Raw genomic sequence first — 14,840 nt, 5'->3', positions numbered from 1 at the left:
TGTAGCACTTCATGTAGGGTTTCTTTTCTCTCTTGGCTTTAGAATAGGAACTAAGTTTCTCTGCCTCGCGCCCTCCCTCCTACTGGCAAAAACAAACACGACATGAGCAAGCAGACCCCTTTTCATTTTGAAGATATTACTGCTGGTCCTGGCAGGGAAACCTACAAGGGCTGACAAGAATGAAGACATTAGAGGAGATACAGACTAGAAAGAAAGCCCCAAGGATCTAGCACACACCATTTTGGGTCACTATTCTGTGGTCCAAAGTTAGCCTGACCTGGTCTAGTCCCCCCCATCTCTGCTCAGCTGGTCCTAGCAAAATCCTCTGGATGGACCCGTGGCAAGACACCATATTTTCCAAACTATAAATTGGGACCCTGGTCTGGCTACCAGATGGCATTTTCTGGCATGAAGCTCTGGCACCCTGAGCCAGAAGCCTCTGCCTGCTCGGGGGCCCAGCCTTCTCCAGGTGGAGCCATGATGGGGTATGTAGGCAACCTCAGAACCCAGTGGGCGGCTTCTCAGTGGAAAACTCATCCTGCGCCTCCAACGTCCCCCCAGGCTATCAGCCTCCAGGGGCATCTGGATGTCCACCAGGACACTCGTTCCCTTGGAGTGAGACACTGGTCCCCCTTTCGGGGAGGGTGTCCACTCAAGCACCTCTGAATGTATTGCACCAGCCTGATGTTCACTGGAAGAAGTGGGGCTCTGGACAGACAAATCTCGACAAAGAGCAAGGGGAAGGAGTAGCAAGGGGGACTGCGTGAGGTCCTGGAGGCCTCGGGGGGCAGGGAGGAAGTTCTAAAGGTAAATGGTCCCACAGTCACCTGGGCTGGGGCCGACAGAGGGAGTGCTGGCCCTGGGCGCAGTTCACTGTGATGTGACAGAGAGGCTGGACCCAGCCTCTGCAGGCCCGTTCCATAGTCACACACTCACGGCTCCCCCCAGAGCTCCCCCCACTTCCCAAAGGCGAGCCCCACCTCCGCGGAAGGCGGCCCTGAATCGCCCTGGGGCCAGGAGCACCGTACCTTGCAGGGGCCACTCGATGGTGTGGTTGAGGTCCAGGGAGGGCTGAGTGGAGAAGCCAGCTCGGAAGTCGATGTTGCTGATGCCCGTGATCCTGACCGAATGGCGGCCGCTGCTATAGACCTAGCACAGGCCCAGGCCCACGTCACCGGGGCATCCGAACCCAGCACCCCAGCTCCAGGCAGGAGGCGGGCGACCTGACCCGGCCTGGAATCGGCAGCTGGAATTCTCCCGCCGTTGCATACAGGTGGGCAACTTACCTGCTCCCTGGGGGCCCAGCACGATGCCCCCCAAATGAAGTGGAAGAAACCCAGCTAGAGCACTGTCCTGAGCGGCACTTTCGAAGCTGCCCTGCCTTTCCCACTACCACCGCCCCCAACACCCGCGGGTCTGGTCTGTCCCCCTGCACGTCTAACCCCTGCCTTGCCTTCCCCACTGGCATGAGAGCTCTTGGCTCAAAGATGCTGAGTTTGAAGGATAGCGGTGCCTGCAGCACACAGCACCGTGCCTGGCGCCCAGTAGGGGCTCCATGCATGTTTGCCTGATCAGCAAGGGGCATATCCTCCTGAAGCAGCAGCCTGCCCCATCCCAGGGTACTTTGTCAGGAGCCCAGCCCGCCCCCAGAGCCTTGCAGATCAGAGCAGACCCTGCTCCCCTGCCGGTCCTGCCCCTCTGAGCCCAAGGTCACCCTTGATGTTTCTGTGCACTCTTCACAGGACAGGGTTCTGAACCACGGGCCAGCTCAGTCACCCACCTCCGGACACTCAAGTGGTTTCTATAAGCCCTTCTTAGAAGTTCCCTAACTAACCCCAAACCACTCCACTTCCTCTCACTGATGCAAGGCAGAATACTCCTCCTCTGTTCTTGACCCTTTACTTCTATTGATATGCCCACATCACTATCCACGCTCCAGCTCTCAGCTTCGCAGGGCCCCAGGCTCCCTGGGGCCAGGCAAGAGGGAGGTGGTATCTCAGGCCGGTGAAGCTGGTCTCCCCAACCCCAGGAACCCAAGGCCCCCTACCTTGATGGACCACAGCCCAGGATGCTCAGGCTTAAAGGCCACAACCTTGGCCGAGTCAGGGATGTTGAGGAGCACGTTGAGGCCCTCGTCCCTCTGCAGGATCCTCCCTGTGGAAGCCCCAAGGACTGCTTAGTCCCCAACCATTTCCTGGGGGTGACAGCGGCCCACCCCGTCCCCTGGAACCCACAGTGCTCCAAACACCAGCCCCGGGCTTCCTAGAGGAACTGACAAGAGGCCTTTGGTGGTACCCAGGCCTCTACCTTATCCTGATCTCCATCCTCATCCCTCCCCAGGTGCCGGCTGTACCCCTGGCCTCTGGACCTGAATACTCAGGACATCCTCAGAGCACCATGGGGCCAGGAGACCGGGTCCAAATCACACTGACCCTGGGAGACCCGACAAGTCACTCCACCTCCCAGAGCCCCAGCTTCCCATCTCTACGATGTGCCACTAATTCTTGCCCCCACGGACTCTCCAGGCCACTGAAGAGTTCCACTGAGAGAACACGGGGAAGATGCCATGTGATCCTTGAAGCCCAGGGACTGTCATTATTTTAATTCCCCTAGCTGGGCTGCTAATGGCCTTCCTGCTTCCTCACCTACCACGGGTACCCTCTCTGCCCTTCACTTGGCATCCCCCCTACCCTCCTTGCTCCTGGAGCCTTGTGTCCAAACCCCCCATCACCCCAGGGCCTCTCTCTCTGTCCCATTCTGGACTCCCAGCTCAGTCTCAGGGCCAAGGTGGAGGCCAGCCCTGGGTCGCACGTACCCAGCGGGTCTTGGACTTCGATCTCGGGCCCCGGGCCACTCAGGGAGATGGTGACCTCCTTCAGGCTGGGGTCAAAGGGGATCTTCCACGTGTGCTCGCCGCCTTCCTCGTGGTCCGTGGACAGCAGGTGCACCTTGGAGGCCTGGATTGCTGACTCCACCCACTTCAGCACCTGGAAGGCAGGTATGAGAAGCTGACACTAGCAGGTGCCCGTGATGTCTTGCTTGTGTCTGGCCCACAGGAGGTGGGTCCCTAACACGCCGCCAGCTGTGTGCAAAATCCGGTCCCCCAGTGGGTTTTAGGCAGCATACAGGCTTTCCAAGTCACCTGAGGCCACCCCACTCCCCACTGCCCTATACTAGGCCCGATTCACACGTCACTACCCTCTTGGCCTGTGGGCTCAGGACTGTGACACCTGAATGAAGGCATCCAGAGGACTCAGCTGGGACAGAAGGAGCAAAGGGTGCCCTCTGCTGGGAAGACTTCCCTCCTTCTTCACATGGCCAACTTCTGTGACACCCATCACTTCCTCCAGGAAGCCCTCCTGATGCCTCCTACACACTGATGAACTCTGGAGATCCGGAATCTCTCCCAGAGCAATGTGGTTCACCATCCCCTGCCCAAGGGGCCTCAGACCACACCCTCACCTGGACACCATGCTCTCTAAGCAGGACCATGTCTCTAAGCAGACAGCAAAGATAGTCTCCTCCTGACCCTTATCACAACACTGAGAAATCTTATATCCTTTGTTTCTACAACAGCTTATTCATTCTAAAATCTTACTCTATCAGACAGGTCCCATTGAAAATCAGGAAACAGGTAACTCTCTCTCCAAAATACCATACCACTTATTCTCCTGAACAAGGAAGCAATCAGGTGAATCCGCAACACGGGACATTGTATAATCAATGCCTCTCCAACAAGTTAGTGGCATGAAAAAAGGGTGTACTACTCCAGATTTAAGGAAACTTAACAGACATAAGAACCCAATGAAATGCACAGCCCTTGATTAAATCCTGATTTGACATTTTGAGGACAAATAGGGAAAGTTGAACATGGGCTTGGGATCAGCTGATACTAGCAAAGTACTAGTCATTTTATCAGGTGATATTGTGGGTTACGCTGGAGTCTATCTTTTTTTTTTTTTAATTTATTTTTGGCTGCATTGGGTCTTCGTTGCTGCGCGGGGGCTTAGTCTCTAGTTGCGGCGAGCAGGGGCTACTCTTCGTTGCAGTGTAAGGGCTTCTCACTGCGGTGGCTTCTCTTGTTGCAGAGCACGGGCTCTAGGCGAGTGGGCTTCAGTAGTTGTGGCACTTGGGCTCAGTAGTTGTGGCTCACGGGCTCTAGAGCGCAGGCTCAGTAGTTGTGGCACATGGGCTTAGTTGCTCTGCGGCTTGTGGGATCTTCCCAGACCAGGGCTTGAAGCCGTGTCCCCTGCATCGGCAGGCAGATTCTTAACCACTGCACCACCAGGGAAGTCCCTGTTTTTACTTTTCTATGTCTTTGACACTTCTCATAGAAAATTTTTAAGCAAAAATCAATTAAAAGGAACAAGTATGCCTTTACAAGCATGACTTTAGAATATACCTGAGCAACCATAGGGGTATCCTGTCGCTTACCAGTTCTAATCAACAGGAAATGACTTCCTAGAATACTGTTTGGAGAAATGTGAAGCCACATTCAGCCTCAATTAGAAAAAGGTCTGTGATTGATTAGCAATGTCTGCCATGGATCTGGAATTAGAACGTGGTGTCTGGCGTGCTACATATTGGCCATCCTCGCTCTAAATGACAGTCCTCCAGCTCTGCCTACCATGTGATCTTCCATGGAAGGGAAAGGGAACAGAAGGGAATTGGAAGAATTGCTCGAGATTTGGAAAATGAATATATTTTGGTCAGACTGAGCTGGAACATATGCGCCTAGATTTTACAGCTAGATTTCAGTTATCACTGGACAAGAATTCTGTGTTCTGAAAACTCCTCTGTTTTTATATTTGGAGCTACTTCATTCTTCTGTTTTTGCCTAACTTTCTAAGTGATGTTTCTCTTGAAAAAATCCCACCTATTTTGGTTAAGAAATGAGGACAAGGCTCTTTGTCCACGCGGAGGTAGACCAGAAGCAGCAGCCAAGGCTCCCAGCTAGAAAGGCAGACAGAAGCTGGCGAAGTAAGTGAGGCAGCTCCCCGACAGCAAAGCAACAGCTCTGTGACCACTGTCCTCCTCCCCCGGAGCCAGGCGTTGTCAGGGGTCAGGAGGAAATCAGAAATGAGCAAAGCTGCCAGGAGGTGGTGGCAGCACCAGTTGACAATTACCCAGACGAGTCACACCCGCTACTGTGTTGCAACTGTCATTACAAGCTCTTTCTAGGATTTTTTGATGGAGAGAAGATGCCCAAGAGCTCAAGCTACTGCACGGAGAGGGCTGAGATGGGACAGGAAGCCAGCGACCCCATCAGGAGGCGGCCCGCCCATGAGGGCTGCCCTATAAGCACATCACCACTCGGGAGCTGGGGGTGCTGACCCTCTTGCCCATAGCAAGGCCAGACGGCTGCAGGCCCAGGCCTGGGGGCAAAGCCTTCTGGACCTGGCGATGGCCCGGGGACTCAGAGAGGAATCGAGGGAAACTTCTGAGCAGAGAGCCTTCATCAAGCAAGCTTAATGTTTATTTGCGAAGGTAATGGCTTCCAGATGCTAGCGGGACGGGGGGGCCTGGGAGCCAGCGATGCACTGGGGCTCATCTCTGTGGCTGATGGGGAAGGAATGAGAGAATCTGGCGCTGCTACCCCGGCCAGATGGTTGCCGCTCAGCCGTTCACAGCAGATAAATCATTCCCCGAGGCTCCTCCCAAAGCATCTGACAGTCAGGGTGAGGAAGCCGAGAGGGGAAGCTGGGGACGGGGGCGCCAAATGGGCCTCAAGAACCACAGATCAGAAAACTGAGGGCCTTTGACAACTGGGCGCCACGGGGCACTGGGCCCAGGCTCTACCTTCCTGAGAACCTTTTCCAGAGAAAGCTCTTACCCTTGAGGGGGCTTCGCTAGAGCTGGGGTGTGTGTATTCTGCGCTCCACACAGAAGCACAGGGGCTGGAGGTATGGCCACCACTAACCCTCACCCAGGGCTCCCTGGTGCCTGGCCTCATGCAGAGGTCTTCCTCCTACCCTTGTCACCATCTCTCCAGGCAGTAGCCCTCATAACCCAACTGTGCACCTGAGGAAACAGAGGCCCAGAGAGGTTAAGTGCTGTGCTCAAGGTCACACAGCAGACAGGTGGCAGAGCTGGGGTCTGAAGACAGCATGTGACCTTAACCCCCCACCACCCCACCTCCCCTGGGAAGGGTCCAGGATGAGGTCATCTCCAGGGCCTGTGTCTCCTGATCTGTTCATCCAAACCACCTGTTAATCTGACCTCCTCTCCCCCTCTCCCTCCCCCTTACTGTCTTAGAGGGCATTTCACCTTTCCCCTGGTTAATGCCCAGATTCTGAGCAATTTGTCATATTTGTACCTGCTGGTGCTGGACAGGGAAAGGGTCCGAGCCCCCAGAATGGGACTTCCCAGGAGCCCAGAGGGCTTCAGGATGATGGGTTTTCCCAGAAATTCTGACCATTCTGTTGGAGCTGGGGACAGGACGCGGAGCTGGGTCTGAGCTGGGGGGAAGCCTGTGGGAAAGATGTGCTAGGGCAAGGAGGCTCTAGACCTAGCTAAGTCCTAATTAAAAATGCACACCTCTAGGGACCTTCCTGGTGGTCCAAGGGTTAAGACTCCGTGCTTCCAATGCAGGGGGCACGGTTTCGATCCCAGGTCGAACTAAGACCCCACATGCTTCGCAGCATGGCCAAAAAAAAAAAAAATGCACACCTCTGGGACAGGCCCAAGGGGTCACACTGCCTGCCTCCCCTGTCCGTTGAAGGATGGCAAAAGCTACAGATTACCGCTCCCAGGGGGAGAGGATCTTCACCTTCCTTTAGTTACTCTGGAATCTCAAAGGTGGAAAAAGCTAAACGCCCGAAAGCACAGAGACCTAAGCTTGATGGATTATCTCTCGGCGCCCAGCACCTAAAGCTGCACCAGCGCAGAGTAGGTGCTCGATAAATGAAGGGAAGAGAGAACGCAAAATGTGTCGTTCCTGCCATGCTGGACATACTTTGAAATGGTCAAAAAACTGACTACACAGGCAGGGTTTGGGGGACTTTTGCAACTTCTTCTAGCCGGAGCCCCCTTGGCTTGGGCAAAGGCACTGTTCCCTCTCCTGGGGGGATGACCACAGCCCTGGCTGCCCCGGCTACTTTCCCAAGCTTGCCAAATGTCTGGGGACATCTGGAAGGGGCCAGGTACCAGGCATGAAGCTAACGAATGACAGAGCTCTATTCAGGGAGGAGAGAGATCCAGGTCCCTAGCCAGGGGCAGCCAATCCTGGCCATCGGATGTCCTACCACATCAGACGTGTCCTGCCCGGCCAGGCTGCCACGGCAGAAGGCTGGCACCACGGCCAGGAGCCAGGGGCTCGCCCCAGGTTCCATGGCTCGAGGGAGAGGCTAGGAGAGTCCAGCCCCACACCTGAGCAAGCGGTCCTCCACCGACCCACCCAGATGCCTGACATCTGATTTGCCCCAGCAGGAACCCAGTTCCCGAGCAACTTCCCAGATAGGACACCCCCAAAACAAGGACCAAGCCATCATTCCACTCTGAAATGCCTCCCACCCTTGCCTGGGTGGCTTAGTGCCAGAGCAAGCTGACATGCCAACAGAAATAAATCCTAATGTGTAGCAGAGAACCACAAACGCCATCTTTCAACAGGGAGCAAAGGCGCTAACCTAAACATGGCCCTGGAGATCATAAATATACAACATACCATACCCTCTCCCGGAGGCAAGAGGAGGGCTGGCTCGAGGCCACGGTGGCCTCAGAGGTGCTGTTCCTCTCATCTGTCTCTTCCTCACGCACAACGGACTCCGTGTCATCCATTCACCAGCTACTTACCAAACACCTGCTCCATGCTGGCGGCTGTACCAGGCGCTGGAGATACAGTAGCAAACAGGAGCTTAAGGGCCCTGCCCTCAGGGAGCTCACAGCCTAATGGCATTAAATAATCGCACAGCTGCAAAATTACGATTATATAAAGCAGTACAGAGAGCTGGGAGAGGGTATGAAAGGAGACTTAATCTTGATGCGAAATCGAGGAAGGTGCATTTCAGCTAAGACTGGGAAGATGAGGAGCCAGGGGAGGAGAAGCTGGAAAAACAAGCCACACGAGCAAAGGCCCTGGGGGAGGAAAGACACGGGGCATTGAAGAAAGAGCAGAGAGGCCAGCAGGGCGGCAGCAGCGGGCAAGGGGGAGAACACAGGCGATAGGCTCAGAGAGACGGAGCTCAGATAACGGTCTGGACCTGTTCCAGGGGACAGTGGGGTGGGACCTGTTGGTCAGATTTGTTTTAGAGGATCCAGTGGGATGCAGGAGCCGGCTCATACAGGCTCAAGAAAGCCGATTATGAGCGTCACTTCCCATGCTCTGCGACTTCGTGATGGCAGCCTGAAACCAGCCAAAGTAGGAGTATTTACACCATGGAAGCGGGCATTCTTGTTCCTTCCAGAGAGAGATGGTTGTGAAACATTTACCAACATGCCACTGGAAGGATCCCTCTGGCTCCTGGGGAGGAATGGACGTGCTGGGCAGAGGGAAAGCGGGGAGAGACCTGAGCCACTGATGGAGCCTGGAGGGGAGGAAGGGCAGGCGCCTGGTCCAAGACCGAGATGAGGACGCAGACACCTGGTCAGCGCTGGGGCATCAGCAGCCCTGCACATCAGGCTTCAGGGCCAAGCAAGCCTCTCCCTGCCAAGTCCCCAAGCTCGACTTCCTGTCTCAGCAACACAGTCCGTATCTGATGCCCACCCCCCATGCTCCTCCATCCACTCCTGGGCTCCTCGACCCTGGGGAGAAGCTCCCCCTACACCCCCACTCTGCCAGCGTTTGTTAGATCTATCCTACCAGCCTGGACCTCCTGGGGGACCCGGGCTAAAACCCAGGGTGCTCCTTCAAGCCCCAATCTTTTTACCGGCAAAACTGAGAAGCCCGCAGCACCTGCTTTTGGGGTGAGTGAGAGGGTTGGGCCAGATGATGCCAAAAATCCCTGAGCACCGGGCTTCCTGCGCTTCCTGCTGTGGCGTGAGCGCTCAGCACTGCTCGTCCCTGATGGCAAGCAACCCATGGGCCGAGCCGCCCAGAGATGCAGCATGTCAGGGCCGGCTCACCTCGGTCACCCGCCCCCTGTCCAAGTGGAACACCTGCCCGGAGCTGGCGGCAGCAATCTCCTCGTAGGCCAGGTAGCCAGGATGAGTACGGTCACCACAGTCGCCCGTCAGCACGAAGACCACCTAGAGGAGAGACAGGCAGCCTCATGGCTCATGGCTCCTCTGCCACCTTCTACAGGTGTGAGTAGCAGGGCCAGAACCAGGGAGGAGTGACCTGGAGAAAGCCCCTTCCTCTCTCTGGGCTCAGGCGATGCATCTGTAAAATGGGAATGATAAGAGTTCCCACCCCGTGGGGGTCAGGACTGATGCAGGTCACGTGTTCATCACAGGGCCAGGAATACAGTAGGTGCTCGATAAATGGGAGCCGTTATCAAATCTACGAGGAAGGGAATGGAAATCGACTCTGCTCCAAGTGGCCCCTGGAGGCCGCAGAGCTAGAAGAACCTTGGAGAACCCGAGTTCCTTCTAGAGGGGAGAGCAGAGAGGCGTCCCAGCCCGTGAGGTCTTTCCCAAGGATTCCAGCGGGCGGGCCCTCCTCCCTTCCCTGCACACATCTCCTTCCCAACCTCTCTCTGTGAAAGCAAGAAGCAAAAGCCCCAGCACATCTTCCAGACCCTTAGACAACGGAAGAAGAATGGCGGGGAGCGCAACGCCAGGAGGAAGATGGATTGCCCAGACTCTGGCGGGGTGTGAAGGGAGCAGGGTGGTGTGGTCTTTATCAAAAATGGGTCTCGCCAGGGAGGCATGCGGCCTGGCGGACGGGGCGGGAGCATGAGAACACACTTGGACTTCACAGCCCAGCTCGGTCAGCGGGCTGGTCGGCACTGCTGGCGGAGGCCGGACCCAGAGAAGCACCAGCTCAGCTCTCCGGTGCGGGGTGGGGGGCTTGGGGCGGCCCTCGGAGACCCCAGCTTCCCCAGCACCCCCTCGTGGTGGCTCACCTGTGACTGTTTAAGCTGCAGCAGCTGCAGCACCTCGTCTTTCTTGTGGTAGTCCTTGGCGCGGGCGTCCGAGAAAACGTAGATGAAGGAGCCGGGGTTGGCGACCTCCACGGCAGCCTTGATGGCCCCCATGCTCATCTCTGGGCAGTCCCCGCCTCCCTGCAGGACAGGGCAGGTCAGTGGCTGCCGCCCACCTCCTCGCCGTGGGGACCACCCAGGGAGGTGGGGGGTCCCCTCCAGTGGCCTCTGTCCCGCCCGTCCAGGGTCAGGCCAGGGCCCCAGCCACTTCCTTCCCTGAGACACAGTGTAGCATCCAATCCGCTTCATCTCTCATTCATTCACTCATTCCTTCATTCCTTCATTCACTCACTCATTCCTTCATTCCTTCATTCATTCATTCACTCATTCATTCACTCACTCACTCACCCATGCCCAAGCGACACAGTCCCTCCCACAGAGTCTGGATGGGAGGCTGACTTTACACTAACAAGCACAACACGAGCATTTAGTTACCATTGTGAGGAGTGCTACCAGTGGGATAGGAGGGATGGGAGCCACTGGGACATCTAACAGATACGCCAAAGAAGCCACGTGTTAGCCAAGGCTTGGAGGATAGAGGGGTAGAGGGGTCGCCAGGAAAAGGAGAGGTGAGGGGTGGGCAGAGGAAAACATTCAAAGCCGCCTCCTCAGATCCTCTCTGTAACCCGCCCTGGAACCGATTCCAAATAAACACACAGCCCTCCCCTCCCCGCCCACCAGCCAGGAGCTCTCTGCCCCCCCAGGTTCGCACACCCAGCACCGGAAGCAGGGTGTGCACGTGGTAACTTCAGTAAACGCTTCTCTCTTTGGTTCACTCATCCCTTCTGTGTGCCGGGCCCTGTTCTGGGCCCTGGGGGACTTGGCGGTGAGCTAGACCGATCTGTGGGATCCCTGCCTTCAGGAAGCTGGGTCGGGGAGACATATGCTGAACCAGGGTGTTCAGTGTGGCCCAAAAGCCGAGGAGGCCATGGGACGTCTGACCCAGTCTCGGGCCAGGTTTTGGGGGTCTGAACTGACCCCTCTTGAATCCTCCCTCAGCTACCACATACCCCCTCCTTCCAAGCCTGCATCCATGCAGTAAATAATAACCACCTTCTACATGCCAGGCACAGGGAGTCCTGTAGGTACTTGGTTCACTGAATAAAGGAAGGAAACGCCCAAAATACAAAATCTGCAGGACCCCCAAGCTGGGGGTCAGCCCCAGGCAGAGCTGGGAGGCAGGTCATAGCGGTTGCAGGAAGCACCACCTTGGCCCCCAGGTGGGGCAAAGACCTTGGCCTCTGGCATGGACTGGGCAGAAGGACACAGAGGGCCAGCAGCCAGGGGCGGGGCAGCCTACCTGCACGTAGAGTTCTCTCAGCTCCCTCTGAAACACCGCTGGGTCGGCCGTGAGGGTCACCGGGCCAATATCTGCAGGGAAGAGAGAGAGGACCAGGTGGGCTTGGACCCCCAGACGCATAGCCCCCGTGGGCTGGGGCAGCAACTGCATGATGTGCCACCATCAGAGGGGAGAGGAGCTGAGGCCTGGACCTCAGAGACCTCCACAAATGGGGAAGTGGTAGGGGAGCAGCTTCCAGGGCTGCCAGGGTCAGATCTGGAAGGGAGGTCAGGCCACTTGGCCCCCTGCCTGCTCCAAACTGGACCCAGAGTTCCAGGGGAGCACAGAGATGGAGCAGGGGGCAAAACTCCAGTCCTGCCCCCCAGACCCACAGTTCCCGATCTTTTGTGACTATGACTCCCCTAGAAACCTCCCCTCTACCAGCCCACCCACCCCCTGCATCAGCGGGAAGGGAATTCTGGGAAGACAAAGAAACAGAGAATTGAGCAAATAAAGTTTTGGACCACAGAGCAACTGGCCGACACCAGACTGACCAACAAAAGCTAAACCTTCCAGAAACTCCATCCATATATTAGCTCACTTGAAAAGAGCAGGATTAATTACAAGGGCGGATCCCAAATGTTGGAGAGGATATGGAGCAACTGAAACTTTCACGCACTGCTGGTGGGAATGCAAAAACGGTTCAACCGCTTTGGAAAACAAATGGAAGTTTCTACAAAGTTAAACGTGCACCTACCATAGGATCCAGTCTTTCCACTCCTAGGTATTTACCCAAGACAAATGAAAACATACGTCCACACCAAGACTTGTACTCAAATGTTCATAGCAGCTGTTTTCACAATAGCCCAGAACTGGAAACAAGCCAGATGTCCATCAACTGGTGAATGAATAAACAAACTGAGGTACATTCGTATAATCAAATACCACTCAGCCAGAAAACGGAACGAGCTACCAATACAGGCAACCAGATGGATGAATCTCGCAGACATAATCCTGCATGAAAGAAGCCAGACACAGAAGAGTGCCTACTATATGGTTCCATTTACAGAAAGCTCTGGAACTGGCAGAATTAATCAAAGGTGAAAAAAGTCAGAACGGAGGTTGTCTGTGGGATAGGGACATCCAAGGAACTGTCTGGGAAGGCAGAAACGCTCTATATTGTGATGGGAATGTGGGTTCCACAGGTGTATCCGTTTGTCAAAAGTGTAAAGCGAAGATTTGCCCATTTCAATGTATGCTAATTTTACCTCACAAAAAAAGAAACATAAAAAATGATCATCGTTGAGTGGGGGAGTGGAGGGTGGGAGGAGATATAGATGAAACAAGAATGGCAGATTTTTCTGAATATTTGGTGATGCTGGGTGAGGGGGATATAGGGATTCATTATACTATTCTGCTTACTTTGTATATACTTGAAAATTTCCCTAATAAATAGTTTTTTATTAAAGAGCAGTAATTGAAAGCCACAGCTAACATAAGACAAGGCTACCAGTGCACTGAGAACACGGCCAGAATTCCAACTCGCCATGTGGACGTGTGCACAGTGCGGGTTTTGCAAGATGATGTGGACATCAGATTTCTTCAGGAAATATTTCATTTGAGTCCTTGGTGACAATTTTTAGTTCAAAAATTCTAAATTCCAGTCACCCTAAAAAAAATTCCCATACTTGGCAACTCATCAACAGACCTTAGTCCTTCTTAGAAAAGGAAGCACATGGCATTATCTGGCATTCATCCACCATTACCAAGGAAGGGTCTGGACACCAGCTCTTCTGCTGTATACTTTCAGAATCACCACCTGGAGGGCCCTGCCTTTCTGCTCTGTATTTATTCCCACACCCAACGGCCCCTTCCACACCTGCTCTGGCCTTCACCAAGCCTTCTCGTCTGCCTTCCTCCTGAACTCTGCAGTGACTAATTCAGCCGAACCCTCACCTTTGACCTCAGGCAGAGCTGACTGGAATCCTGGCTCCACCCTTCATCAGTCTTGCGGCTTCTCAGAGCTTACTTCACCGTCCCAAGCCTCAGTTTCCCCATCTGTAAAATGATGCATTTCTCCTAGCTGAGAACCATCATTGTGAGAATCCAGTAAACGCAGGGAGATAAACGCCTCGCTTGGGTTAGAGCAAAGGCTCAGCAAACAGGAGCTGGCCCTGCTGATCTGAACATACAATTCTTTTTTTTTTCTTTTCTATTTTTAAATTTCATTTAAGTATAGTTGATTTACAATGTTGTGTTAATTTCTGCTATACAGCAAAGTGATTCAGTTATACATATATATATTCTTTTCCATTATGGTTTATCACAGGATATTGAATATAGTTCCCTGGGCTATACAGTAGGTCCTTGTTGTTTATCCATCCAATATATACTAGTTTGCATCTGCTAATCCCAAACTCCCAATCCTTCCCTCTCCCATCCCCCCTCCCCCTTGGCAACTACAAGTCTGTTCTCTATGTCTGTGAGTCTGTTTCTGTTTCGTAGATATGTTCATTTGTGTCATATTTTAGATTCCACATATAAGTGATATTACACGGTATTTGTCTTTCTCTTTCTGACTTACTTCACTTAGTATGATAATCTCTAGGTCCATCCATGTTGCTACAAATGGTATTATTTCATTCTATTTTATGGCTGAGTAGTATTCCATTGTGTATATATATATATATCACATCTTCTTTATCCATTCGTCTGTTGATGGACATTTAGGTTGTTTCCATATCTTAGCTATTGTGAATAGTGCTGCTATGAACACAGGGGTGCATGTATCTTTTTGAATTATAGTTTTGTCTGGATATATGCCCAGGAGTGGGATTGCTGGATCATATGGCAACTCTATTTTTAGTTTTTTGAGGAACCTCCATACTGTTTTCCATAGTGGCTGCACCAATTTACATTCCCACTAACAGTGTAGGAGGGTTCCCTTTTCTCCGCACCCCCTCCAGCATTTGTTATTTGTAGACTTCAAAGATGGCCATTCTGGCTGGTTGAACACACAATTGCTGGGCAATCTCACATGAGGCAGACAGGCAAAGGCTGTCTTGCTCCAATGAGTTCCTCAAATTCTAGTTTGACTGAGGAGAGTAATAATTTTACTCAACATTGGTTATTTCTTTATTACATAATAATATACATTCATTAAAAAATATATGACATTAATGATTCTGACATTTCCTAAGCACTTACTATGTACCAGCCTATGTGTTGAGATGCTTCCTGCGTATTAGCTCACTGAATCCTCCCTCCTACCTGGTAAGTCCAACTCTTACCCACATATTACAGAGGAGAAATGAAAGCTCAGAGAGGCTAAGTAACTTGCCCAAAGACACACAGTCAGTAAGCAGCAGAGCTAGAATATTAGCTTAGGTCTGTACAACTCCAGAATCTGAGCTCTTCTTTTTCTTTTTTTAATTAATTAATTAATTAATTTTGGCTGCACTGGGTCTTTGTTGCTGCACACA

At 53.3% G+C, this 14,840-nt stretch overlaps 1 protein-coding gene across 2 annotated transcripts in view; it reads right to left on the bottom strand.

The window, feature by feature from the left end:
• The window catches only part of HMCN2 (hemicentin 2), a 154,877-nt gene that overhangs the window by 122,971 nt on the left and 17,066 nt on the right, over nt 1–14,840 (bottom strand). For both annotated transcript variants that reach the window (XM_082400654.1, XM_082400653.1), the window contains exons 2-7: nt 11,380–11,450; nt 10,002–10,160; nt 9,061–9,183; nt 2,816–2,987; nt 2,048–2,154; nt 1,029–1,149 (exon numbers count right to left, since the gene is read on the bottom strand). In XM_082400654.1, coding sequence (XP_082256780.1) covers nt 1,029–1,149; nt 2,048–2,154; nt 2,816–2,987; nt 9,061–9,183; nt 10,002–10,160; nt 11,380–11,450 — 753 coding nt within the window. The remainder of the gene's footprint in view (nt 1–1,028; nt 1,150–2,047; nt 2,155–2,815; nt 2,988–9,060; nt 9,184–10,001; nt 10,161–11,379; nt 11,451–14,840) is intronic.

Source organism: Balaenoptera borealis, assembly GCF_965194805.1.
Source record: "Balaenoptera borealis genome assembly, chromosome: 8".
Classification (NCBI taxonomy): domain Eukaryota; kingdom Metazoa; phylum Chordata; class Mammalia; order Artiodactyla; family Balaenopteridae; genus Balaenoptera; species Balaenoptera borealis.
The sequence above is the reverse complement of the archived record's forward strand: the minus strand, read 5'-3'. Positions and strand labels throughout refer to the sequence as shown.